This window comes from Lissotriton helveticus, chromosome 11 (genome assembly GCF_964261635.1).
Source record: "Lissotriton helveticus chromosome 11, aLisHel1.1, whole genome shotgun sequence".
NCBI lineage: Eukaryota > Metazoa > Chordata > Amphibia > Caudata > Salamandridae > Lissotriton > Lissotriton helveticus.
The window spans coordinates 37,024,950-37,052,591 of record NC_136072.1 but is presented as its reverse complement, the minus strand read 5'-3'; the positions used below and the strand labels follow the sequence as shown (position 1 = coordinate 37,052,591).

General features: G+C 42.4%; 1 protein-coding gene across 1 annotated transcript in view; it reads left to right on the top strand.

Moving 5' to 3' along the window:
* The first annotated feature begins 3,734 nt into the window (after window positions 1-3,734).
* The window catches only part of LOC144792174 (tenascin-X-like), a 92,852-nt gene continuing 68,944 nt past the window's right edge, over window positions 3,735-27,642 (top strand). The window contains exons 1-2 of the mRNA XM_078667075.1: window positions 3,735-3,852; window positions 13,638-13,892. Coding sequence (XP_078523201.1) covers window positions 3,735-3,852; window positions 13,638-13,892 — 373 coding nt within the window. The remainder of the gene's footprint in view (window positions 3,853-13,637; window positions 13,893-27,642) is intronic.

The window sequence follows — 27,642 nt, the reverse complement described above, 5'->3', positions numbered from 1 at the left end:
TTTACACTAGGGCCTGTTTAGCAGAGTCCCAGTGCACAGTCAAAAAACCCAGCAGCAACAGTCTAAAAAAAGGGGGTGATTTTGCTACACAAGCCTAATGCTGTTAACCCCATCTTGATAATATGTCATATGACACTTCGATAGGAAGAATATTCTAACCATGGTGAAGTTGAGACCTATTTTAAAGAAATTGGCAAAATGATTTGGAAAGCACCCCTGGGCTGCCCTACGCTTGGAGACATGCATGCTGCCTACATGGATAAGCATTAGATCCAAACTGAGACTTTGTGTTTTAAGTTAAATTTAGTCTCTATGAATAATACTTTTGGATTTTACATTGAAAATGAGAGTAGCGGAAAGCAAATCTTGATCTTTATTATTAATGGCTGCTATATTTGAGGTTGACTATTGTGATGATTTGGGTGTGAGGGAGGGTAAAGGAGGTTCTAAGACTGTTGTTTATTTTTTATATTTAGGAATATAATTGTTTTGAAAACATGATGTTTTAAATTAATATTTTGATATTTTAAGGAAGAAAGTCAAGTAAAATTGTTTACATCCTTGCTGTTTTTAGGCACCCCAGCATCACGGGAGCATGTCATCATTCAGATATGGATCTGATTGCATATACAACTCTGTTCATAATATAATTATGTTTAATGTCATCATGCTTGCAGTGATGGCAAAATATATGGTTTTAAAAAATAAATTTCCAATTTTGTTTCTTTGAGCATGCATGAAGTCATCTACCAAAAGGGCATCAAAAAGGAGGGAAATATCTGAAGTATTCAGGAGTTATGAGTTTTTTGGTCCCTGGTGAAAGGCGCTTGTCAAAGCAGAACATTAGTGTACCAATTTAATGAGTTGATGACTTGTCACTACTGGATAAATTCAAGTTGTATAATAATCATATTTCTTCAAAAGTTTCTGTATTTTCAGGGAAAGGTTTGCTCTGAACTGTTTGCACAGCAAACCCTCATGTAAGATCGCTTCTGATATCATCATAAAGTACTTGATGCAAGTGTAGCCAAGAAGGTAACACAGATACTCAAACATGTCATTGGCGTGTCATGATAACCATATTATTTCATTTAAAATAAGGTACAGTATAATTTTATTACCTCTTTAATACCTCTCAGCAGATAATCAGTTCAGTTAAGAAATTAATCTGAATTTCAGTCACAGAAGGGTTAAAGATAAGACCGGGTCGTGATATTACAGTTATGGCAGCCAATAAGGGTTGACAGACTGGTAGGCACATTGGGATGAGTGTTGCCTACTTGAGTACCAACACTTACTTGGCTGCCAGAACAGCACATGTGACCATTGCCCACCCCATGTTTAGGTGTATATTTAGCAATTTTTTATCTGTTCATGAATTACTTGCAAGTTTGTGATGTAATATGTTCATTTTCATTAGACGTGTCCTGTGATTTGCCAATGACCTATCTAGAATGCAGAAGCACTGAGCGGCTACCTTGTCTGGTTCCTTTCAGATCCTGGTGTGGTCAGAAATCTCACTCTCCTCCCTATCTCCCCCACATCTTTGTTCATTAGCTGGTATCCACCTGAAGGTGGCACTGGCTCCTACATGGTAACAATGTTAGGCACTCCTTCACTGAATGCAACAGTTACCAAAGAACATGTGAGCATAGCAGACCTAGTCCCTGGAAACAGATACACCATTAAAGTGTCAGCACGAGATGGACCAAGACAAGGAGAAACAGTGTCTCTATCTGGTTTCACAGGTGAGCATATTTTCAGTAGTCCAGCTAATGACAGCATTATTTCTGAACTATAATGACATCATCATTAGTGACTTTGGATATATTGTGAACTAGGGCAAACTTATTTAGGTTTTTCAAGTATGGAGTTGTTTATTAATATTGGCTGAGGGAAGAAATTACAACTGTGCTTGTCTTTAACATTTTTTAAGGCCAGTTATTCTCCTGTTGGCAATGGTACAGTGTTGGGAAGGGAATTATGAAATACTTAAAACCCCTAGATAATTTAACATGTTTAACCTTCTGGTTTTATTGGATGGCTGCTGTGAATAAGACTCTAAAAGTCTCAACAAGGGGTGAGCAAAATGTGTAATATACTGTAGTGTAGTGTTCTAAAATGAGTTTGTTATTATGTTGTTCATAAGAATATATCTTTGGCTTTAGAATTGCTGAGTCATGGTTGCAACCTGAATCTCTACATGCAGTTATTTGAATCTAAACCTATATAGTATTAGCTTATTGCACATTTGAAATTCAATATAAAACATTGTTTGCTGGTTTCATCATTATATGAAAAGTTAAACCTGGTATACTGCTGGAAATATCAGCATGGATTCTAGTAATTATGACAATAGGCAAAATATTTCTGGAAAATGTTATCTACATGCAGTTCTATATTTTAAATATTTAAAAGTATTTAGCTGTAGTACTTAGTCAGTTCTTGTTGAATGAAAATAGTTGGTGCATGCTTTCTTCAGAGAAATCAGTGAAAATGAAGATTCATATAATTCCAAGTTATGAAAAAAACGTCAATCACAGTTAATCTGCTATAAAGTAACAGAGCTGACATTTAAACAAACTAGCAAAAGGTGTTTTCAGAACAAGTGTTCAGAAATATCTAAAATCAAATCAATCCGGTTTTGATACCAAACCTAAAATATCAGTTAATTAGTGAAAATGGATAAAAGCTATTATCTTACTATTCTAAGAGTTAATTTGAACAAATAGAAGGCCATATAAAGTGTGTGAACTGGATGCTATATATGGTTTTAGTAGTATACAAATTAATAATATATTTGGAGCAGTTGGGACAATCTGCTCGCCCTGTTTTATAACATTCCATCATATGTGAATATTACATCATAAATGAAATCAAATTGTATGTGTACTCATTTTATTTAGGAATATAAGCTAACCTCTGATTAGCACATATTTTGCTATACAGGCTGTCTGTTAAGCGTATATTACAACCGTACTTTAATTCTGAATCTGTTATCAATTTTGGAAAACATTTTTCTAGAAATAATGAGATTAACTTACAGTTCCTTGCAGTTGGGAGTTGTGAGTAAGTCATCATAACTGAAGAGATGACATTGGAAACCTTTGTATTGCTCTTTTGGGAATGTATATTCTTTAGTACAAGTCTCAATTTTCAAATCTAAAATCAAAGCAGCAGTGGTGTTAGAAAGTATTTCAATCTATTAGAGATCTATGGGCCCGATTCACAGAACTAACTTAAGACAAAATCCTAAACGTACTACTTTTGGTATTCACAGAAGTTAGGATTTTGTCTTAAGTTTGTCTTAAGACAGACTTAAGACAGACTTAAGTTAGGATTTTGTCTGAAATCAGTCTTAAGTCTGTCTTAAGACAAACTTAAGACAAAATCCTAACTTCTGTGAATACCAAAAGTAGTAAGTTTAGGATTTTGTCTTAAGTTAGTTCTGTGAATCGGGCCCTATATTGCCAATTTTTTCCAACGACAGGTAACTTTTAGATGTTTTTTCTGTAGTTTATCTGTTAGGAAAAATATTTCTACCAATAATGTAAAAAATTTGAAAGTGTTACTTCACATTCTATTTTCCTATTTCAGTACCTAATGTAACCAACAATCTAAATGTGACAGACATCGCCATTGATTCAATTTCTTTGAGATGGCTACCACCGACTGGAAACAAAAGCTCCTATTTAGTTCAAGTTTTAGGAAATCCAGCCTCAAATGTGACAACAATGTATGAAAATGTGTCCATCACTAATTTAATACCTGGCAACCTGTACACCATCAAAGTCTCTGCTGTGGTTGGAAATGGAGTACTTGGAAAAGACAGTGTATTGTCAGCTTACACAGGTGAGCATCTTCCATATCAACTATGTATATATTGATAGATGTGCCATTATTAATTGTAATAATACTGTTCTAATTTTTAAAATGCCAGTGTTAGATGTGTATATACCTGTAGCTGCTGAGGCTAATCCAACTTCAACAAGCAGAGACAAAGCCATATCTCCTTCTCATAATAGGAGGCTAAAAAGGTGCTATTTGTCTGCTACTTTGAGGTTTTACATTTTTGAAATCTATTCTCAAGGAAATTCCCAGTTAAAATTCCATAAAATAAAGATTGAAAGGCCACACCAAACTGGAGCTTTTTAAGCAAAGTGCTGCTTAGGGTCTGAGTATAAGCTATTGGATGTAATTTCACAAGAAAAGATCGTGCATGTTTGAGAAAGTTACTGCTTTCTCAAGTATTCTAAAATAGTACTTGTATTGTACCTGATTAATGTACATTAGCAATAGATTTTCAGGAGAAATTAAAAGGATAATGTTTAACCCCGATTAATGTTTCCTATTTTGAAAGTTTTACATGACGATATGTGGTTGAAATATTACATCATGCATGAAATGGTGCACAGTCTAAATATCGAATCCAATCCAATCCAAAGTTTCTTTATTTCGGTTGTTAGACCATAAAAGATTCATACAAACAATTACTTATAATACAGATTAAAACACCATTTAAAAAGTGCATTACATTTCTAAAATACAGTAATAATAAGTGCAATATATCAACATCATTTAAAAAATGCATTACATCTTCCAAAATACAGTAGTAAGAAACTTCAATTATATAGCAAGAGGTAAAAATGAATTGGAAATTCAGTTACATGCCCTAAAAGTAAGTTATAGGATTAAAAAAGGGATGACCTGTTGGGGACGGAAACATTCACAAATACGCCAATTATGCAGGCAATAATTTCTTCCTTAACAGCCATGTAGCCATGATAAATTTGGCCACTGCAAATACAATATGAGGCAAAGTGCTTGTTTTTAGAATTCTATATACAGTTAAATAGGATCTAGATCCCAGATTCCTGCATATGGGCATCAGCCAGTATTTTCTAGGTTTAGTATATGCTGGGCAGAAGAAAAAAAGATGAGTTTCCTCCTCATCATGCATATTACATCCAGGACAAACTCTATCCCCCCCCATAAGCCATTTACAAGTGAAGGTTTTTAGGGGCAAAGTGCCTAACCTCCACTGTATGAACAATTTCCTCGCCAGGATGGGGAATATGATGTCCATAAAATCCTCAAATTCATAAGAATTCTTAAATTCCAAAAAACGAGCAGTCAGGGTGCCGTTGGTGGTAGCAGACGTGAGAAGGGCTAGACTAGATTCCTTGTGAATTCGCACCAGATTTTTACGGTGGATGGTATGACATCCATGCTCCGGGTCCTCCCATAGGTCCTGCAATTTCAGCCTATACAGTTCCTTTTTGACAAAAGCCAACCATGGGATTCTGTCACGTTTATTAAGACTCAACACATGGGTGAGATCCTGCCTGTAATGGGCGAGTTCGCTGGTAGTCCATAGCCTGTGCCAGAATCTCAATGGCCTGGACTCCAGTTCTATAGCGATAGAAGGTAGACCCACATCCAATCTTAGGGGAAGAAGGGGGGTGCCACGAGGGAGTACCAAAAGGCGTCTTAGAAAATTATTCTCCACCTTAGCCAGTTCACGCCCCGCTCTATACCCCCGAAGCTCGCTGCCATAAGATGCAGCTGCCTTGGCTTGAGTTTTATAAAGCTCTAATGCCGGGCTTATGGGTTTAAAATTCGAAGTGTTCACAACCTTAAGAATTGCACCTGAGAGTTGACACAACTTCAACCGGGATTTAGATATTTGAGGTTCCCAGGAGAGATTCTCATGCAATGTTACCCCCAGGTATTGGAAAGTTGTGACCCTTTCCAGTCTAGCTTCGCCCAGGGTGGGGTTTGGTCTTGTCTTTGTAGATGGGTTAAAGATCATGAATTTGGTCTTTTCGGTATTGATTTCAAGACCAGCTGCAAGCAAAAAAGACCAAATCCATCTAGGATTCTTTGAATCCCCATCGGGGATTTGGAAAGCATGAGGGTGTCGTCAGCAAACATAATTGCTGGCACCCTCCTACCAGCCAAAAGGGGGGCATCATTATGGCTGACGTTGTCCAGGTGAGCTATAACATTGTTAACAAAGAGGCAAAACAGGGTTGGCGCCAGAACGCAACCCTGCCTCACCCCTCAGCGAACAGGAAACCTTTTCGACAACTCTCCATCCCTACCACACCTAACCTGTGCGTAGTTATTGTAGTGGAGCCTAATTATGGCATACAATAGTTGTGTGGGAACATCTAGCTTTTTCAGAACCTCCCAGAGCTTCTTCCGTGGGACCATATCAAAGGCTGACTTCAGGTCCACGAACACCATGTACAGTCTCCCCCCCTCTATCCTCACAGTTTTCCAGTATAGGAGGACGAGGCGGAAGATCTGGTCCATGGTGGATGTGTTCTTCCTGAAGCCAGCCTGGAGCGGGCTCAGGATTTCATTTGCCTCCATCCAGTCCATAAGGTGGTCCAGGATAAGGCGGGAAAAGAGTTTTTGGGGGACATCTATGAGGCTGATCGGCCTGTAGTTAGCTGGGAGCAGAGGAGAGCCCTTTTTGAAAATGGGCACTATCTCCGCCCCCAGCCAAGTACTAGGGACCCCCATGCCTCCCAAAATGGCGTTAAAAAGAATTTGAAAGTATGGGCCCCAGATCTCCGAATGGTATCTGAAAAGATCACCAGGTAATTTATCTAGTCCCGGGGCCTTCCCCCTTGATAACTTCTCCATCGCACCCACTACCTCCACAAGGGTAAATTCCATACCAACTGCAGAGGTGGGTAGATCATCAGGGATGATGTCCACATCTGTCAGTTGTTCAATATCCTGGTATAATTTACCAAAATGTTCTTCCCACACAGAAGATGCAATATTTGGCTCTACTGCAGCTTTGGGTTCACCTGTGCCAAAATTTACCAAGGACCAAAATTTCTTAAGATCCCTGGTTTCCAATGCTAGGGAGAGCTCCTGCCAGTGGTTCCAATCCCACTCTGACTTTGCAAGTACTAAGGCCGCCTTATACTTCCTCCTCAATTCAGCAACCCTTCCCCTGTCTTTTCCTTCTTTAATTGCAGCAATAAGCTCTGTTTTTGCCTTTTTACAAGGGGAATTATACCAGGATGAGCTTCTGGTCTTTTTGCGCCGTGCTGGTACCACCGGATAAAAAACCTCACCTAGGGCACCCACCAAATTTTCATGGATGCGTCCTAACTGTTCATTAAAATCGGGTTGCCATGGTAGATTTACTAGATCCTCCAGTTCTTCAAATTTAGGGAGTGCTACTTCATAAATCCTCCTTATGTTATCTTCTGCGCTGATAATTTTTCCCCATTTGACCCTGCGTCTATTAGAGGTAAGGACCAGAGTCCCGGGGTCGCCACATGGGCTAGAAGAAAGTGACTTGCCAATAGAAGCGGGGTATTTCATTTCTAGTAACAGTGCGTTGTGATCGCTATCTGTTCTAGGCAATATCCTAAAATCCTGGACCTTGGACCATAAAGAAATATCAACAAATATGTAGTCCAATCTTGATTCATGATCCCTTCTATTAAAAGTGCACACAGAGGGACTATCGGACGGAGTCCATCCGTTACAAGCCCTCAGCGCAAAATTCAGTGTAAGGGACATGATTTGAACTACCAATGGGGACCAGGTTTTTGGATAAGGAGATTGACAAGGAGGTACACCCCAATGGTCATCTTCCATAGTGATAGCAACCTCCTTTAGACCTTTCAGAGGTTCAAAATGACAATTATAGTCACCGCCCATCACTATTTTGCAATCATTAGGAAGTTGGCCCAGGAAGGAGAAAAGGTCATCCAGGATAGGTGATTCTGAAGTCACACTAACAGGGCGGGAGTATACATTAACAATAGCTAGGTTTACAGCGTTTGGCCAACTAAGGAGCATACACTGGATGTCCCTGGAGAACGTGGAAATGTTCTCCGCGGAACACCCAACGTGCGAAGCCACCCAAACTGCCAGGCCCCCCGAGGGCCTCCCCCTACCATTCCAGCTAGCCGGGATTTCAAAAACTGCATAGCCCGTTCTGCTCAGGGGTTCCCTTGCCCAAGTCTCCTGGAATAGACAAATATCACTACCTTCCACTAACAAGTCCCAATCCTCAGTGTGAATTTTATTTACGATACCCGCAACATTCCAGGACAGGAACTTCAAAACCTTAGTAGAGGTTTTCGGTGCCTGTCCTACAGATAAACCCAGTGGAGCCTCCGATACATCGCCCCTTGATCGAGATGTGTGGTGATATACTAGGGGCTCCAAAGTGGACTGGAGGGTGTTGACGACACCTGGCAGTATTGGAGTGAGATCAGAGCCATTTTGGGGTAAAGTACCAACTACCCTGTCCGTCACAGTAGGGGTCTCTAATATGCTCCTTAGGGATAGCTCACGGTCCCTGTTGTCAGAAGTCTCCAACACAACCGTTACCTCCCCCTGTCTTACGGGTCCACTCTCACTAGATCTATGAGAATTCAAGGGAACACCCCAACAAAGTCAATCCACTTCGTCGAGGCAAGTGTATCTGTTGGGGTGTGCATAATTAATTCGGGCCGGGAATAAATTCTGCCTAGGCCTGTATCTTGTCCCATCTACGGCAAAGCCCACCCGCGTCCACCCCTCCTCCTTCCTCCCAGTGTGTGTGGGCACATTGGGGTAGAAATATGAAAGGGGGACCAACTCGATGCTAGTATTACCCGCATTACCCAACCAGTCACTGATATAAGTGACTACCTGGGGGTTCCTAAAACTAACAATAATGCAGTCCCCCGCTCTTTTCTTAGAAGTATACCCAACTCATGGGACCCTTCTAACCATAAGAACATCACCCTTTAAATGCGGCGGTAGGGGTCTATTGATGTTTAGCCAACTAATTACCTTGTTATGCAAGGATTCATATGGTTCCATTGCACCACTTACTAGCTCAGGTGCACCCACCAAAATTACGGTGTAACCCACCGCCTCAGGAGGTAGGTGCACTGCCTTGTGCCCAGATTTGGGATCAACCTGCCTTTTTGAACCGTTTACCATCCCATTTGAAGATCTCTCCTGTGTAGATGGAACAGTTGGAGCTAATTGCTTTGATCTCCTGGGGGCTGGTAACGGTGGCACTAACCTGGGAGCAGGAAGCGGTGGATCTAACCTGGGAGGTGGTACAATCACTAATGGGCGCTCTGATAAAACTGAGTTATTTGTGTATTCCCCTGGTGGTACTATCAGGGATGTTGCACCCACAGCCGGAGTAGACATAGACATGGAGGATACTCCGGCAGTATGCCCCTGTATTCCCCGTGTGCTTTCTCCCAGCCCCACATGAACCTCAGTGCCCCCTCTTAATTTTTCTAAATCTATTAGTCTCGATTCTATTGAGTCTAATTTGAGGGCTAAGGGTTTTAAAAAACTGTTTAGGATATCAGTAAACGTGGTAATTAGAAGTGCCATGTTATTATTATTATTATTATTAGAGACCCCCCCGAAAAGAAATGGCGCAGGGACCACAAATACCGGGGGAACAGGTGGAGTTACAAGCACCTCCATGTCCGCAGTACCAAGACTTGGCGGCACAGAAGGAGTTGTACTATCTTCCCTCACATCCAAAATGCCGTCTATTTTGGCCCTTTTAGCATATTTGGGTTTTCTAATTCTTTTCCTTTTCAGTTTTGGTACCGGATCCAATCTACACGCCACATGTTCAATTAGGTTGAGATCCCCACCCTCGGCCCCAGACTGTGTTAGCTCCACCACAGGGGATAGCTCCACGGCATTAGAAGCACGTGGTGTATCCCCATCCCTCTGCGTGGAAGATGGTGTCCTAATCTGTTGCAGTACAGACTCTATGGTTTGGTCAATACTATCTAGTAGAGACATATGGGTGGCATCAAGCATTATTGGAGTACTAGTATTGGTGGTTAAATTTAAATTAGACAACAAACACAAACCATTACATTCTACCCCATCCTCAATCGATGTTACTGGTGACAAGGGCCCATTACTTGCAGTAGTATTGATTTTGAGGAGAAATTTGTCCATAGTACCTGAGGCCGCATTCGCGGATTTACTTCTTGTTTCCCTACTGGCCATGATATGGCTTGCAGCTGTATAGACAGTAGGCACTCCACAAATCAACAAAGGGTTCCCAAAATAATGTCCTTAGGGAGATAGCCCGGTCCGGTCTCTACCGGCCTCTAACGGCCTAAAACGGCCCGCGCTTCACCCGCGTGCGTCCCGCGTTTGCGCTGATGGGCGGGGTTTTATAGGAGGAGGGGTGAGCGGGAAGAGGCAGCAGGTGTGCGCGCTGGTCCGGCGCAATCACCTGTGGGCCTTGCAGTCCCGCTCGCGCTGAGGTAGTCCTCTGGCTGACACTGGAGTCAGGAAAACCCGGAATGGAGCTCGTCGGCTCCCGCTGATGCCCACAATTCCACACAGCAATCAGGGACACAGGATTCAAGGGCACGTCCCGCTTTGGCAGCAAACGACTTCGAGCGGCTCCCGCGGAGCGGGGGCCGCGAGTCGTATTTAAGGACCTGAGGACTTCAGGGAGGAGCGAGCGGGAAGAGGCAGCAGGTGTGCGCGCTGGTCTGGCGCAATCACCTGTGGGCCTCGCAGTCCCGCTCGCGCTGAGGTAGTCCTCTGGCTGACACTGGAGTCAGGAAAACCCGGAATGGAGCTCGCCGGCTCCCGCTGATGCCCACAGTTCCACACAGCAATCAGGAACACAGGATTCAAGGGCACTACCCGCTTTGGCAGCAAACGACTTCGAGCGGCACAGTTCGAATCCTAAATATCGAACTACAGAAAAATCGAATTGGAAATATCGAAGGTAAAGAATATCGAGGTCAAGAATATCGTTGGACAGAATATCGACCCTAAGGTAAGTTATCTGGCATTTGTTTATATCGATGTAAGTAATATCGAAGTTAGTAATATCGATATCAAATATATCGATGTTACTAATCTTAATATTACTAATATCAATATATATATTATTGTTATGTATTTTATTATGGATTTAATATGTATGTGTTATATGTTTTTGTTAAGTATTCTACTTGTTTTAAATTATATGTATACTGTTTTTACATGTTAATAAGGTTTTTTTTAAGTCAATTTTGTGTTTTAGTACCGGAGCGGGCTTATAGGGGAATAGAGTGGGAAGTAATTTAATTATACTAAATTAATTATAAATTTTTAGGAATTATAAATTACTTTTAATTAATTTTTGTGTTTAAGTTCTGTAGCGGGTTGTGGTTTATAGGGGAATTGGGTGGGAAGTAATTTAATTGTAATTATGTAATGATTTATTTACATTTATTGGTATTAATAAATATTTAAATTTTAATTAATTATTAATTGGTAATGAGTTTTTTTAGTTGGTAATTCATTTTGAGTAATTGATTAATTGGTAATCATATTAAGTGAATTAATGTATTAATGATGTGTGTTGTGAGGTTATAGGGTAATAGGGTGGGAAGTAATTTAATTGTAATTAAGTAAAAAAGAAAATTAGTGATGAGCATTTATTAAATTATTGTTAATCAATTATTAATTGGTAATACATGTTTATTAATTATTTTATTTTTTAATGAATTGATAATTAATTAATAATTGGTAATTAAATGTTCTGTTTTCAAATGTATTTGTGTTAATACATTATTGTCAATTAATTATTAATTGATAAATGTGTTTTTAATAAGTATTGCTTTTTGCTATTTATATTTTTTATTATTTATTTTATTTTTATTTGTTACGATATTTTAAATAATTATTATTTTATTATATTTATTTTAATTGTTGATTAATTAATAATTGGTAATTATTTTTTTTATAATTTCTTGGTATTGTTAATCAATTTTTACTAAATTAATAACTAAATTGTTACGTTTTACAGATTTTCTTTTAAATATTAGTTAGGTGTTTTGACCCCTATGATATCCAACACTTTCCCCACTGATGCACCCTCTGAAGTTGGAATAGTAATTTTTACCCCTACGCTATCCAATGCTTTCCCTACTGTTGCACTCTCTGGAGTGGGAAACGTAATTTTTACCCTCTTGCTATCCAATTCTTTCCCTACTGTTGCACTCTCTGGAGTTGGAATAGTAATTTTTACCCCTACGCTATCCAACGCTTTCCCTAATCTTGCACCCTCTGGAGTTGGAATAGTAATTTTAACCCCTAAGCTATCCAGCACTTTCTCTACTGATGCACCTTCTGGAGTTTGAATAGTAATTTTAACCCCTAAGCTATCCAACACTTTCCCTACTGTTGCACCCTCTGGAGTTGGAATAGTAATTGTTACGCCTACGCTATCCAACACTTTCTCTAATGTTGAACCCTCTGAAGTTGGAATAGTAATTTTTACCCCTCGCTATCCAACACTTTCCCTACCGTTGCACCCTCTGGAGTTGGAATAGTAATTCTAACCCCTACTCTATCCAACATTTTCCCTACTGATGCACCCTCTGGAGTTGAAATAGTAATTTTTACCCCTACGCTATCCAACACTTTCCCTACTGATGCACCCTCTGGATTTGGAATAGTAATTTTTACCCCTACGCTATCCAACACTTTCCCTACTGTTGCACCCTCTGGAGTTGGAATAGTAACTTTAACCCCTACGCTATACAATATTTATTGTTTAAGTTAAATTAGTGTGTCATTTATTTAAAACAAAATGTAATCTTTGTTATATATAGTTTTGATATTTTCATTTATATTATTGTTGTATGTGTATCTATGTATTTATACATTATAAAATGTTATTTAACAATTGATATGTTATTAGAGTAATTAATTGTAAATAGTATATATTATATTATATATGTTTATTTATTTTTTATATTATATGTATTATTTATAATGTTAAATAGTATGTTTATGTTATTTATATGTATGATTTAGTTAACTTTATATTATTTTTAAACATAAAAAAACAATATTTTTTACAACAATATGTTTTAAAACGATATTTTTTAAAAATATTTTTGCACTTACCTTAATGAAGATAGGAGTTCGATATTTTTGATGTCGATATTCTGCCTCCGATATTTTTGATGCCGATAATCTGTCAGTGATTCGCATGAAATCACTATGTATATGTACTCATTTTATTTAAGAATATGAGATAATCTCCTATTAACACATATTTTGCAAGGCAGGCTAAATGTCTGGTAAGTATAAATTACATTTCAACTTAAATACAAAATCAATTATCAATTTTGTGAAGCGTTTTTCTAGAATTATTGTGATTAAGTTACAGTTGCTCACATTCGGGGGTTGTGAATAACCCGTTTACTGCGGCGGCAATTCCGCTGCGCTGCAGGCGTTCAATTGCGTGGGCGAGGCCGCGTCGGCCAACGGACAAGCCAGCACTATCCAAGGTAATGCTCGTGATGGCCGTTGCCCAACAGGCTCCCTTAACGGGTTAAGTTATCATAACTGAAGAAATGTCATTGTAAAAAAATGTATTGCTCTTCTGGAAATGTATATTCTTTAATACAAGTCTCATTTTTCAAATAGGAAATCAAAGCAGCAAATGTGTTAGAAGGAATCTCACTATTAGAGATCTATCATGGCAATTCTTTCCAATGACAATTAACTTTTAAATGTTTTTTCTGTAATCTGGTGTGAAAAATATTTCTGACAAATATTTAAAAGGTTCTCTGAGCGATACTTCACGTTCTATTTTTCTATTTCAGTTCCCAATGTAACCAACAATCTATGTGTGACAAACATCACCATTGATTCAATTTCTTTGAGCTGGCTACCACCGACTGGCAACAAAAGCTCCTATTTAGTGCAAGTTTTAGGAAATCCAGAATCAAATGTAACAAAGATGTATGAAAATGTGTCCATCACAAATTTAATACCTGGCAACCTGTACACCTTCAAAGTCTCTGCTGTGGGTGGAAATGGTGTACTTGGAAAAGACAGTGTATTATCGCAATACACAGGTGAGCATCTTATATGTAAACTATGGATATTTTGATAGATGTGCCATTATAAATAGTAATAACACAATTATAAATATCTTTAAATGCCAGTGTTAGCTGCCTATAAACCTGTAACTGCTGTGGATGATCCACCTTCAAGAAGCAGCGTCATTGCAATATCATCTTCTCAAAATAAGAGATCAAATAGGTGCTATTTGTATGCTGATTTGAGGTTTTCAATTTTTGAAATCTATCATCAAGAACATTCCCAGTTAAAATGCGGTACAACAAAGATTGAAATGACACTCCAAACTGGAATTTTTTAAGCAAAGTTCTGCTTAGGCTTCGAGTTTAAGCTATTTGATGGCATTTCAATAGAGAAGTTCATGCATGTCTTAGAAAGTTGCTGAATTCTTAGGTATTCTAATATAGTCCCTGTAGTGTGCCTGATTATTATACATTATCAATGGATTTTCTGGAGAAATCAAAAGAATAATGTTTAACCACAAATAATATTTCCTATATTGAAAGTTTTACATGAAGATATGTGAGGAAAAGCTCAAATGAAAACTATCTTCTACGTTTTTATAAAATTTAGGCATCATTGAATTATACACAAAGATATGTAATCTATGCTTCATTCCTGGAAACTAAAGTGATCACAATCATGTCAGGAGTGCATTTTCATAGTTTCCGAACATGTGAATCTATCGATCTAAGTGAATGACCACAAATGACTAAGTGTAGGAATATATTGTTCAATTTCAAACAAATGAATGCATACACACCTTCCATGCTAGTATATTTGAACTCCGTCAGGTAATCCACATCTGCAAGCCCCTTTACTGAAATGGTCCCCTCACCACTTTTGGAGTTTTTACTTTTAAATTATTTGTTCTGCTGACTGTGTTGAGTTAGAAAGAATTATTTTTGGTAAGCTGGTTTTCTCAGCAAAAAAGTTGTAAAATGATTTTGTAATTATACTTTTCGTGAGAATACCTCTTTAGCTGTAAAATTGCTGAACACAAAGTCATGGTTGAACTTTGAATCTCTACACATGCGGTTATTTAAATTTAAAACCAGATAAGATTGGTTTATGGCACATTTAAATTAAATGAAAAAACTTTGTTTACTGGTTTCTTTATTATTTTTAAATATAAACCTGGGATACTCCTGCAAATACCATGTATTCTTCTAATTATGACATAAGACAAATGATTTCTGTGAGAATAATATTTAAATATGACTATGTATTTTAAATATATTCGTAATTACTTATCTATAATATTTCGTCACTTCCCGTTGAATGAAAAGATTTATTGCATGCTGTCTTCTGCGAAATCAGTAAAAATTAAGAATCATATAATTCCAATTTATGAGAAAAACATCAATAACAGTTAATCTGCTATAAAGTAACAGAGTTGTAATTTTTTTTAAAAGACTAGCAAAAGGTATTTTCAGAACAAGTGATCTGAAAGATCTGAAATCAAATCATTCCCACTCCGATACCAAAATCAAAATATATGTCAACTAGGTAAAATGGATACAATCATTAACTCATTATTCTAAGAGTTCATTTGAACAAATAGAAGGCCATATAAAGTGCATAAACTGCTAGCTATAAAGGGATTTAGTAGAATAGACATTTAAAAAATAACTGAGCATTTGAAACAATCTGTACTCACTGATTGAAAATAATTGCATCTCATCGAAATATTCCATCATACATGAAATACCAATGTATATGTACTCATTTGATGTAACAACATTAGAACATTTCTGATTAAGAGCTATTTGGCAAGGCAGGCTAAATGTCTGGCATGTAAAAATTACATCTATACCTAAATACAGAATCAGTTATAAATTTTGGGAAACATTTCTAGAATTAATTAGACTTAGGGGTCCATTAGGATGTCAGGCGGTGTCTGCGGGGCGGAAAAAACAGCTTTTTCCGGCCGCGAGCTGCGGAAGTCACGTCCGCCATATTACGATAGGTAAACACAGGTCATTTCCCGTCCGCCACGGAGCGCCGCGCACCACCAACAAAGTGCGCCCAGCACCGCGGCGGTGACAGCCAATCCAGACACACCGCCGTGCGGAATGACGTCCGCCCCGCTCCACATATTAGGATTGCCAAAACAAGTCGACGCACCGCAGCGGGGACCCCGCCTAGCCTGAGCTGGCAGAAACTGGATAGCGGAGCATGACAGACGAGACCCGGACCCGAACGCCATGAACCCAGCCCACCATATGCATCCGGTGATGTTCCTCCTCCAACACTACCGCCAGATGGGCCGCCGCGGACGCCACCGCAGGTAAGCAACTACATGACCATACAAACACAACACACAGGCATGCAGAGGGTCCAGGCACCACACAGACACCCTGCCGGGGGTCACAACATATCCACAAAGACACACACACATCACCCACCTGACAACATGGCACCCCTCATCTTCCGTACACAAATCCTCCGTCGACCAGCAGCAACGTCCCCTTCCCGGTCACGTCACCGCCGCGGTCCACACATGCACAATATGCAGAAGACAGGGCCACTCCAAGGCATGGGCAGGGCAAAAACACCACAGGGATACACCACCCCAAATCACACTGCAACACATCCCACCAAGTCACAGGCCAGGTGCACATCACGTGTACTCCCATGCACACCAACAAGCACTGCAACAACAAGCACAATACACACTCACTGCACCACACAACACACAACCAGGTAGACAGACACTGCAGCAGTGGATGACAAGGATCAAAAATCATCAGTGCCACACACAAACAAGGCATACAATCCTAGCCAGCACATACACACACACACACACAAACACACACCCTGAGTATAGCCACAAACACAACACACACACAGGGTTGCCACCAAAAATGCATGCACAACAATAACACACAAACACCACAGGAACACATACTGAACTCCAACATAAACATACATACCCTGTCAGCCATACTGGGGAAAGGCAAAGGGAACTCTCACACAACATGAACACAGAACATGAGCATTCAGGGACAAAATACACACACCAAAACACATATCACACAACCCACACTGCCATATCAAAGCAAACACAGAGGCACACTAAACACCAATCAACAAACACCACATGACAACAGGGAATGCACATCAGGCAATGGCAGGGCCACATACATACAGCACTGCATGCACAACAAGCAGTGTGTGTATAACAAGCACAAAAGCTGCACACAGACATGAATAACACAACCATATCACGCATCCCCAAACATGCACAAATACCACAGGTACAATAGCCATCACAGATTACACCATCATCAGGTACAGTATGGACAGAAGACCCTGTCACCCCTGTGTAAAAATATGAGGCCTGTTAAGAGCTTGGCAATGTTGAAGTGAGACATAGAGCATGGAGCACAGCCAATCAAATGCCAATACCAAAAGTACTTAATTCAGCTATGACACCGACAAAACACACAACAGGAGTAACTGTATTTATTCACATATCGCTAAAATGTAGCAGTACAACAATAGTAGTCAACAGCAAGGCACTATGCACAGTTCAAATACAGACAGGGAGGCCACTGTCCATTACACAGGTGAGACAGCAAGTACATGAGAGGCTGCACAGGGGAGAGTACAGCACAGCAGAGCAACAGGCCCAGTCTCCATGGCAGGGGAGAGTACAGCACAGCAGAGTAACAGGGCCAGTGTCCATGGCAGGTGAGACAGCAAGTACACAAGAGGCTGCACAGGGGAGAGTACAGCACAGCAGACCAACAGGGCCAGTGTCCATGGCAGGGGAGAGTACAGCACAGCAGAGCAACAGGCCCAGTGTCCATGGCAGGTGAGACAGCAAGTACATGAGAGGCTGCACAGGGGAGAGTACGGCACAGCAGAGCAACAGGCCCAGTGTCCATGGCAGGTGAGACATCGAGTACATGAGAGGCTGCACAGGGGAGAGTACAGCACAGCAGAGCAACAGACCCAGTGTCCATGGCAGGTGAGACAGCAAGTACATGAGAGGCTGCACAGAGGAGAGTACAGCACAGCAGAGCAACAGGCCCAGTGTCCATGGCAGGTGAGACAGCAAGTACATGAGAGGCTGCACAGGGGAGAGTACAGCACAGCAGAGCAACAAGCCCAGTGTCCTTGGCAGGTGAGACAGCAAGTACATGAGAGGCTGCACAGGGGAAAGTACAGCACAGCAGACCAACAGGGCCAGAGTCCATGGCAGGGGAGAGTACAGCACAGCAGAGCAACCGGGCCAGTGTCCATGGCAGGTGAGACAGCAAGTACATGAGAGGCTGCACAGGGGAGAGTACAGCACAGCAGACCAACAGGGCCAGAGTCCATGGCAGGGGAGAGTACAGCACAGCAGAGCAACAGGCCCAGTGTCCATGGCAGGTGAGACAGCAAGTACACGAGAGGCTGCACAGGGGAGAGTACAGCACAGCAGAGCAACAGGCCCAGTGTCCATGGCAGGTGAGACAGCAAGTACATGAGAAGCTGTACAGGGGAGAGCACAGCACAGCAGAGCCACAGGCCCAGAGTCCTTGGCAGGGAAGAGTACAGCACAGCAGAGCAACAGGTCCAGAGTCCATGGCAGGTGACACAGCAAGTACATGAGAGGCTGCACAGGGGTGAGTACAGCACAGCAGAGCAACAGGCACAAACAAGGCATGCAATCCTAGCCAGCACATACACACACACACAAACACACACCCTGAGTGTAGCCACAAACACAACACACACACAGGGTTGCCACCAAAAATGCATGCACAACAACAACACACAAACACCACAGGAACACATACTGAACTCCAACACAAACATACATACCCTGTCAGCCATACTGGGGAAAGGCAAAGGGAACCCTCACACAACATGAGCACAGAACATGAGCATTCAGGGACAAAATACACACACCAAAACACATATCACACAACCCACACTGCCATATCAAAGCAAACACAGAGGCACACTAAACACCAATCAACAAACACCACATGACAACAGGGAATGCACATCAGGCAATGGCAGGGCCACATACATACAACACTGCATGCACAACAAGCAGTGTGTGTATGACAAGCACAAAAGCTGCACACAGACATGAATAACACAACCATATTACACATCCCCAAACATGCACAGCACAAATACCACAGGTACAATAGCCGGTGCACAGTCAAAATATCGAGTCAACAATGTCGATTTGCACTAATATCGAGTCAGAAAAATCGAAGGTAAGAAATATCGATGTTCTAAATATCGTTGTCTAAAATATCGATTTGAATGTATATTCATTAATATCGAGATAAGTAATGTCGATGATAGAAATATCGACATATATAATGTCGAAATGTCAAAATATCGACATTTTTAAATATATGTTTCTAATATATTAATAATAAAAAATGTTATATAAATGTGCTATAATATTTAATTATAATATAAATTATTTATATAAAGTATTATAAATTTTAGGAGCGGGATGTTGGGTTTATAGGGGATAAGGGTGGGGAGTGTATTAAAAATATAAATATTAAAAATATAAATGTTAAAAAATATGTTAGAGAAATTAGAATGCGAAATTAAATATTAGAAATTCGAAATATGAAAATAGAAAATATATAAATTTTTTAGCAGCGGGATGTTGGGTTTATAGGGGATAAGGGTGGTGAGTGTATGAAAAATATAAATAAAAATAAATAATTTATCAAATAAATTTTTATAAAATAGAATTCGAAATTTTGAATTTGAAATCTGAAAATTTAATTTTTAAATCTGAAATTTGAAATTAGAAAATTATTTAAAAATTCAGCAGCGGGATGTTGGGTTTATAGGGGATAAGGGTGGGGAGTGTATGAAAAATATAAAATAAAATATTTATTTTAGGAAATAAATTTATATAAAATAGATTTCGAAATTTTAATTTTGAAATATGAAATTTTAAATTTTAAATCTGAAATTTGAAATTAGAAAATTTTAAAATATTTTAGCAGCGGGATGTTGGGTTTTTAGGGGATAAGGGTGGGGAGTGTATGAAAAATATAAATAAAAATAAATAATTTATCAAATACATTTTTATAAAATAGATTTCGAAAATTTAAATTACAAATTTGAAATATTAATTTTTAAATCTGAAATTTGAAATTAGAAAATAATTTAAAAATTTTGCAGCGGGATGTTGGGTTTATAGGGGATAAGGGTGGGGAGTGTATGAAAAATATAAAATTAAATATTTTTTTGGGGAAATACATTTATATAAAATAGATTTCGAAATTTTATATTTGAAATATGAAATTTTACATTTTAAATATGAAATGTTAAATTAAAAAAATTGAAAACAAATTAAGACATTTATTTAATTTGGGTTTTGGGGTACAGGAGTATTTTTAGGTTTCAGTGCTAGGTTTGGGTTTTGGGGTAGAGGGGTATTTTTAGTTTTCAGGGCTAGGTTTGGGTTTTGGGGTAGAGAGGTATTTTTAGGTTTCAGGGCTAGGTTTGGGTTTTGGTATAAAGGGGTATTGTTAGTTTTCAGGGCTAGGTTTGGGTTTTGGGGTAGAGGGGTATTTTTAGGTTTCAGGGCTAAGTTTGAGTTTTGGGGTAGAGGGGTATCTTTAGGTTTCAGGGCTAGGTTTGGGTTTTAGGGTACAGGGGTATTTTTAGGTTTCAGGGCTAGGTTTGAGTTTTGGGGTAGAGGGGTATTTTTAGTTTTCAGGGCTAGGTTTGGGTTTTGGGGTAGAGGGGTATCTTTAGGTTTCAGGGCTAGGTTTGGGTTTTGGGATACAGGGGTATTTTTAGGTTTCAGGGCTAAGTTTGGATTTTGGGTTAGAGGGGTATTTTTAGGTTTCAGGGCTAGGTTTGGGTTTTGGGGTAGAGGGGTATTGTTAGTTTTCAGGGCTAGGTTTGGGTTTTGGGGTAGAGGGGTTTCTTTAGGTTTCAGGGCTATGTTTGTGTTTTGGGGTAGAGGGGTATTTTTAGTTTTCAGGGCTAGGTTTGGGTTTTGGGGTAGAGGGGTATTTTTAGGTTTCAGGGCTAGGTTAGAGTTTTGGGGTAGAGGGGTATCTTTAGGTTTCAGGGCTAGGTTTGGGTTTTGGGGTAGAGGGGTATCTTTAGGTTTCAGGGCTAGGTTTGGGTTTTGGGATACAGGGGTACATTTGCGTATGTACCAGTAACTGGCGGGCACATGTGACATGTGTTGTTCTGCTTGTGTGCATTCACATTGACCAATGTGTCGGTGGCACTTGGGTATGGTTAGTGGAGATGTGTGCCAACTGTGTGTATCATGAAGACACACATGTAAGCTGATGTGCAATACAGCTCTCAGGCAGTGTTTGTTTTAACATTACATAGTTGTTGGCATGTGCTGTGGACATCTCATGATGGTTGACCCTGACTTTTTCTATGTCATCTCGCAACTAGGAGAAGGCCAAATCTCCTACGTCTCCTGACATTGTTGGAGGACATGGAAAATGTTGCAATCATTCGCAAATTCTGCCTGGATAGACCAACACTGAAAGTCCTGTGTGATCTTCTGGAGCCCCACCTGCAGCCTCGACGTCACTATCCAACTGCTTTCACACTCACATACAAGGTGATGGCAGCCCTTCACTTTTTCGCAACTCGTTCCTTCTAGGAGACCGTGGCTAGCGCTGGAGGGATGTCGCAGCCCATGTTCAGCCAGGTGCTGAGGGATGTTCTTGCAGCCATGATGATATATAGGAATAGCTACATCCATTTTCCGAGGGGAGCAGAATTGGCCGGTGTGAAGGGTGACTTCTATCCCCTTAGGCGTATCCCACATGTTGTAGGTGCCATCGATTGCACGAATGTAGGTCTGGTGGCTCCACAGGCAACAGAGCACATATATAGGAACAGAAAACATTTCCATTCAATCAATGTTCAGGTGGTGTGCCGTGCGGACATGACCATTTCACATGTGTGTGCAAAATTTCCAGGCTCTGCACATGACTCGTACGTCATGAGGAACAGCATTGTGCCCCGACTGATGGAAAATCTGCATCCCGAGCATGCTTGGATTATTGGTGAGTATGCCTACAGATTTGCGTGCTGTGTGTTACCTGATGCACTCTGGCCGTGCAACATTGCAATGTGTGTTTGTCATTCACAGGTGACTCTGCATATCCCAGTAGGCCATGGCTGTTGAGCCCACTGAGGAATCCACAGAGCCCAGCTGACAACCGCTACAATGAGGCCCATGGCAGGACCCTACGTGTGATTGAGCGGACTTTTGGGCTGCTGAAGTCAAGATTCCGCTGCCTTGATAGGACAGGAGGTGCACTATCATACTCGTCTGAGAAGGTGTGCAAGATCGTTGTGGCATGCTGTATGCTGCACAACCTGGTCATCCACAAGGGGATCCCCCTGCTCCTGGACGGTGATGAGGAACCAAGACCTGCACCTGCTGTAGGACCTGCGTCCAGTGATGAGGATAGTGGAGAGGATGAAGGAGTAGACCTGCGGCAGCAGCTCATTGAACGCTACTTCACTTGAAGGTGTGTGACGATGTACAACGTGTAAATTGTCTGGTGTGGTTGCTGTTGTTGTCAAGGGCTATGCGCGGATGTAACAGACAGGCACACGTTCAGTCACCTGTGTGTGGTTAAAGTGACATTGACGTTCCATATGTGAACGTATGCAGGACCCTATTTGTTCACACCTGCAGCCCATTGTCTAGTATGCCTGTAGTGTCTCGTGTATATTTTGTGTAGTGTTCTGCCTGTGATGCCACAATCTGACCAGTGACTGTTGTTCTGTTGTGTCTCCCTAGGTGCTACAGACGAATCCTGCACTACATACTGTACATCATTTGGACATATCATGGACATTGTCAACATTGTAAATATTGCACTACAAACGATACAGCACAAAAACTGGTGCATCAGGTATTTTATTTTGACAGTGTACATGTGATTTGTGTGGGAATATTTACATGACAGTGGGGAATGAGCAGTGAGTTGACAGTCCTGTTCAATGAGATGCAAGAGTAGAGTCCACATGGATGTGGTGACCCAGTCCAACAGACAGGTGCCATTGCCAAGGAAATGTGGGTAAAGACAGTCCAAACAGTCAATGCAGTAGGGAAGAGGGTTGTCATCACGGCTGGCTCCGTGACTGGCGTGTGGCAGGTGCTTTGCCTCCAGAGACTCCCAGGCTCTTCTTTGGATGCCCCCTAGACCTTTCTGGCGGTGGGGGTCCTGCTGAATGGCTGGCGTGAGGGGACTCGTCCCTCTCTGTTGGCGCAGGAGAGGATGGTGCACTGTCATCCTGCGGCACAACAGGAGGGGACGGAAGTGGTGGTTGGGACACAGGCCTGTCCCTCTGCAACGCCACTTGCTGGCCCATGAGGTCCACCATCTGTCCAAGGCGGTTGTCGATGGACCTCATCAGCAGGATGAGCTCGCTTAATAGTTCATCCGACCGGCCACTTTGTCCCTGGACCTCTTGGTATGCCTCCACTACTCTGGTGAAGTGGTCCAGGGATGGTGTCCACTCCTCCCAAGGTCTGGTGGTGACCCAGGCCCTCCCACCTGCTCTGCTGCCACGGACCTCGTGCCTCGCCACTGTGGGTCCATGCACTCTCTCCCTGCCCTCCACAGTTGTTGATGTGGGCTGGTCATCCCCTGGGACAGGGAGGGTGCTGCAGGTGTTACTGGTGGTACTACTGGTAGTGGCAGTGGCAGTGGTGACGGTGATGGCTGCGGTGGAGGCAGAGGCCTTGACAGCAGGGGTCTGCTGCGCTGTTGTTTCAGCAGACGTGATGGTGGTGAGGTTGGGGGCCTGGGACCTCTGGGTCTGTGGCACACCAGATGGGCCGGGCTGGAGCTCATCGTCCAAACTGTCCTGGGTCTCCGCATCTGAGAGTCCATGTGCCGGAGGTGGAGACTGGCTCTGCTGGTCGTTGGTGTGGTCCTCAGCAGTGAGTTCTTCATCACCTGTGGAGTAGATGGGGAATGGTCAGTGTTGGGCACTGTGCAAGTATTGTCTCAGCTGCGTGTAATCGACTGTCTGTACACTACACAAATATAAATTCAGAAGTAGTACAATTCATGGCAACACTGGGTGTAATTTCATAGTGCAGAGGAACATCATTTACTTATACATGTTGGATGTCAATGCATTGAATGCAATTGTTGCTGCGTTTCGGGATGCAGGTCTCCCACACACACATCAGGAAGAGTTAAGATAGCTACCTACCTGTTGGATGAGGGGGAACAGTGCAATGGCTGCCACATGCTCCTGGGTGGGGGAGGTCTCCATGCTGCTGGGCTGTGGGGTAGGGGGCATGCTGGGAGTAGTGATACAATCCTCCCACCCACACACACTCCTCTCTTACAGGATGGCTACCTACCTGTTAGGTGAGGGGGAACAGTGCAATGGCTGCCACATGCTCCTGGGTGGGGGAGGCCTCCATGATGCTGGGCTGTGGGACAGGGCTCCTGGGTGGGGGAGGCCTCCATTTATTTTTATTTATTTATTTTTTGTTTGAATATGTTTATTGCATATTTTATGTTTTTGGATACATCACAACCATACACGTATAGGAAAATTGAAGAAGTACGCCGTAGTACAATCGACAGGGCCTTGGCCTCCGTGATTGCCCATAGACAGAAAGAAATACATCCTTGAAGAGCAACTGTAAAGTAAGCGAGGCAATACTGTATGGCAACATCATAAGGTATTGGCATAACAAAAGAAGAAAAAAAAGTAGTGAATAACAAGTTGTGTGGATGGTGGAAAAAACAAGTGTCTGTCTCCAATAACACATCAGAAAATTGTTCAGTTCGAAGCAGAAACAATGCCCCAGTAGCATCACAAAACGGGCAGTATATATATCGGCAATACAATACGTATCCAAAGTTTCGGGACAGAAACTAACAATTAACAAGAATGATCTGAAAGGGTGTGGAATTAGAGACTGGTCAATGTGTAATGACAAGAGCGTGTGTGAGTAAGGCGCTTTCAGGTCAGGCGGGTGGGGACAGGCGTGCCCAGTGTGGTGTCAACAGTGAGGGCCTGGGTACAAGGCCCACCAAAGGCGCTGCAGGGGGGCGGGGGGAGAGAGGAGGCCCAGGGGACGGAGAAAGAATGCAGGGGGGTAAGGAACCAGCATCTATACAATGCCGCTCTGCAGGCACACCTGATGGTAGGTCGTTAGGGTATTATCCCAATCAAGGGCTATGGGATACATGCGGAGCCCCGCTGTCTCCTCCCTATGGAGCGCTGTGCTTTCCGCCCTTGCCCAATTGTCGAAAGAAATATGCCATTGGATCGGTTGAGGAGGTATATTATTCTTCCAGCGCTTGGTGATGAGTCGCTTTGCAGTGATCAGCCCCAGGTCCCAGAATCGCTCACTGACTTTAGTCTGTTTAGTCCTTCTGAACAGCCCTAGCAGGCATGCCTCCCATGTAAGCGGCAGGCTGCCTCCCGTCGCCTTCGTCAAAGTATCCGATACTGTAGCCCAGTAGAAGTGCAGCGAGGGGCATGTCCAGAGTGCATGTAGGAGTGGTGCATCTACAAGTCCGCATCTGGGGCACGCTGATGTTTTGAGCCCAAAGTATCTATTGAGCTTGTCCGGGGATAAATAGGCACGGTGTACAATGTAATATTGTATAATTTTAAATCGGGCATTGCGTGGCACGTGTAATGTCCTGGCAATTATCTGTGTCCATTCCTTATCTGTCCAGTCCCGGCCTCTATCAGCGGTCCTGGGTGGGGGAGGCCTCCATGCTGCTGGGCTGTGGGGCAGGGGACATGCTGGGAGTAGTGAAACAGGCATCCCACCCACACACAGAACTCCATTACAGGATGGCTACCTACCTGTTAGGTGAGGGGGAACAGTGCAATGGCTGCCACATGCTCCTGGGTGGGGGAGGCCTCCATGCTGCTGGGCTGTGGGGCAGGGCGCATGCTGGGAGTAGTGATACAATCCTCCCACCCACACACACTCCTCCATTACAGGATGGCTACCTACCTGTTAAATGAGAGGAAACAGTGTTATGTTATGTTAGCAGTTTGTATAAGCGCAACAGCTACCCCAGCAAAGAGGCGTCCCAGCGCTGAAGATCAACAGGTGCAGAACCAATAGAGGAGAAAGAAACTGGGACAGGCAAACCTAAGGAGGGGGAAACAGATGGGTCTTAACGGCCTTCCAGAAGGCAGACAAATTCTCCATAGAGCGAATGTTCATTGGCAAGGAGTTCCAAAGCTTAGCTCCCAGCACCCGGAAGGAACGACCGTCAATGCGACAAAGTTTCGTACGAGGTACGGTCACTAGGTGTTGACCTAATGAGCGCAAACTACGTTGGGGCACATATGGCGTCAGAAGCGGGCACAGGAGATCTGGGCACCTGGATTTAAGAATCTTGAATGCCAGACTAAGAGTTTTAAACTGAATGCGAGATTCAATAGGAAGCCAGTGCAGCTTTCTGATCATGGCTCTGGTGGAGCATCTACGGGGAAGACCCACCAGAGTTCCTGCTGCCGAGTTCTGAACTCTCTGTAGCCGTGCTATCTCAGCTTTATTTGCGCCTAGAAAAAGTATGCTGGCATAGTCCAGGCGAGAAAGGATCGTGGCCTGTACAATAAGCTGCCGGACTTTGGAGTAAAAAAACTTCAGTATGGGATTGAGACTCCTCAGCAGGCCCACACAAGGGGCTGCCACTCTTTTGGTGTGGGTCTGGAAGCTGAGCGAGGAGTCCATCCAGACTCCCAAGTTTTTAACTAATGATTTGGGTGGTGGAGTAGTGCCCAAAGAAGATGGCCACCAGTGCTCATTCCAGTAGGTGGTATTCTTCCAGACACGCAACACCTCGTCTTGCCGCATTAAGCTGCAGGCAGTTGTCCGTCATCCACTGGGCTACTGCAGCCAGCCCGTCCCTGAATCTCGAGGCCGATGTAGATGACCCTTCGGTAAGAGTGATGACCAGCTGAGTATCATCTGCATATGATACCAGCGTAAGGTCGAACTCTTTAGCCACTACCGCAAGTGGCTGCACATAGAGATTGAAAAGGGATGGGCTGAGTGCAGAGCCCTGAGGGACTCCCTGGCCAATGGGATGGGACTGAGAAAGATACGGGGGTGCTGACACCCGGAAGGATCTGTCCAGTAAGAATGAACGAAACCATTCCAGGGCAAGACCAGTAATCCCCACTGTCTCCAGACGATATAACAAGATGTCATGTGATACCGTATCAAAGGCCGCGCTGAGATCGAACAGAATCAGCGCAGCACTCTGACCGGCATCAAGGATCGTCCGGAGATGTTCGGTTGTGGACAGTAGGGCAGACTCAGTACTATGGCCAGGCCTGAACCCGTTTTGTGATGGGTCCGGAATGTTGTTTTGGTGCATATATTGAGACAGCACATTGTTAACGTGGGCCTCCGCGAGCTTAGACACCCATGGTAGCAGGGAAATTGGCCTGAAGTTTTCTGGTTTGGAGGGATCCAAGGTAGGCTTCTTAATGATAGGGGAAACCCATGCTTGTTTCCAGGCAGTAGGGACACTAGCCATAGAGAAGGATAGATTGAGTATGGAGGCCAGAGGTTGCTGGAAGAGCGCCAGAGACTCAATGAATTGTGCCGGTCTCATGGGATCTGCCGGGGAGCCAGACTTGACTTTCCTGCAGCGTTTAGTCAGGTCATCATACGTGATTTCCGTGTTGGTATTAGTGGGATTGTGTAGATCCAAAGAGTGCTGCGGGAATGACATGTATATTTTTTGCACCTTTTCTACAAAGAAC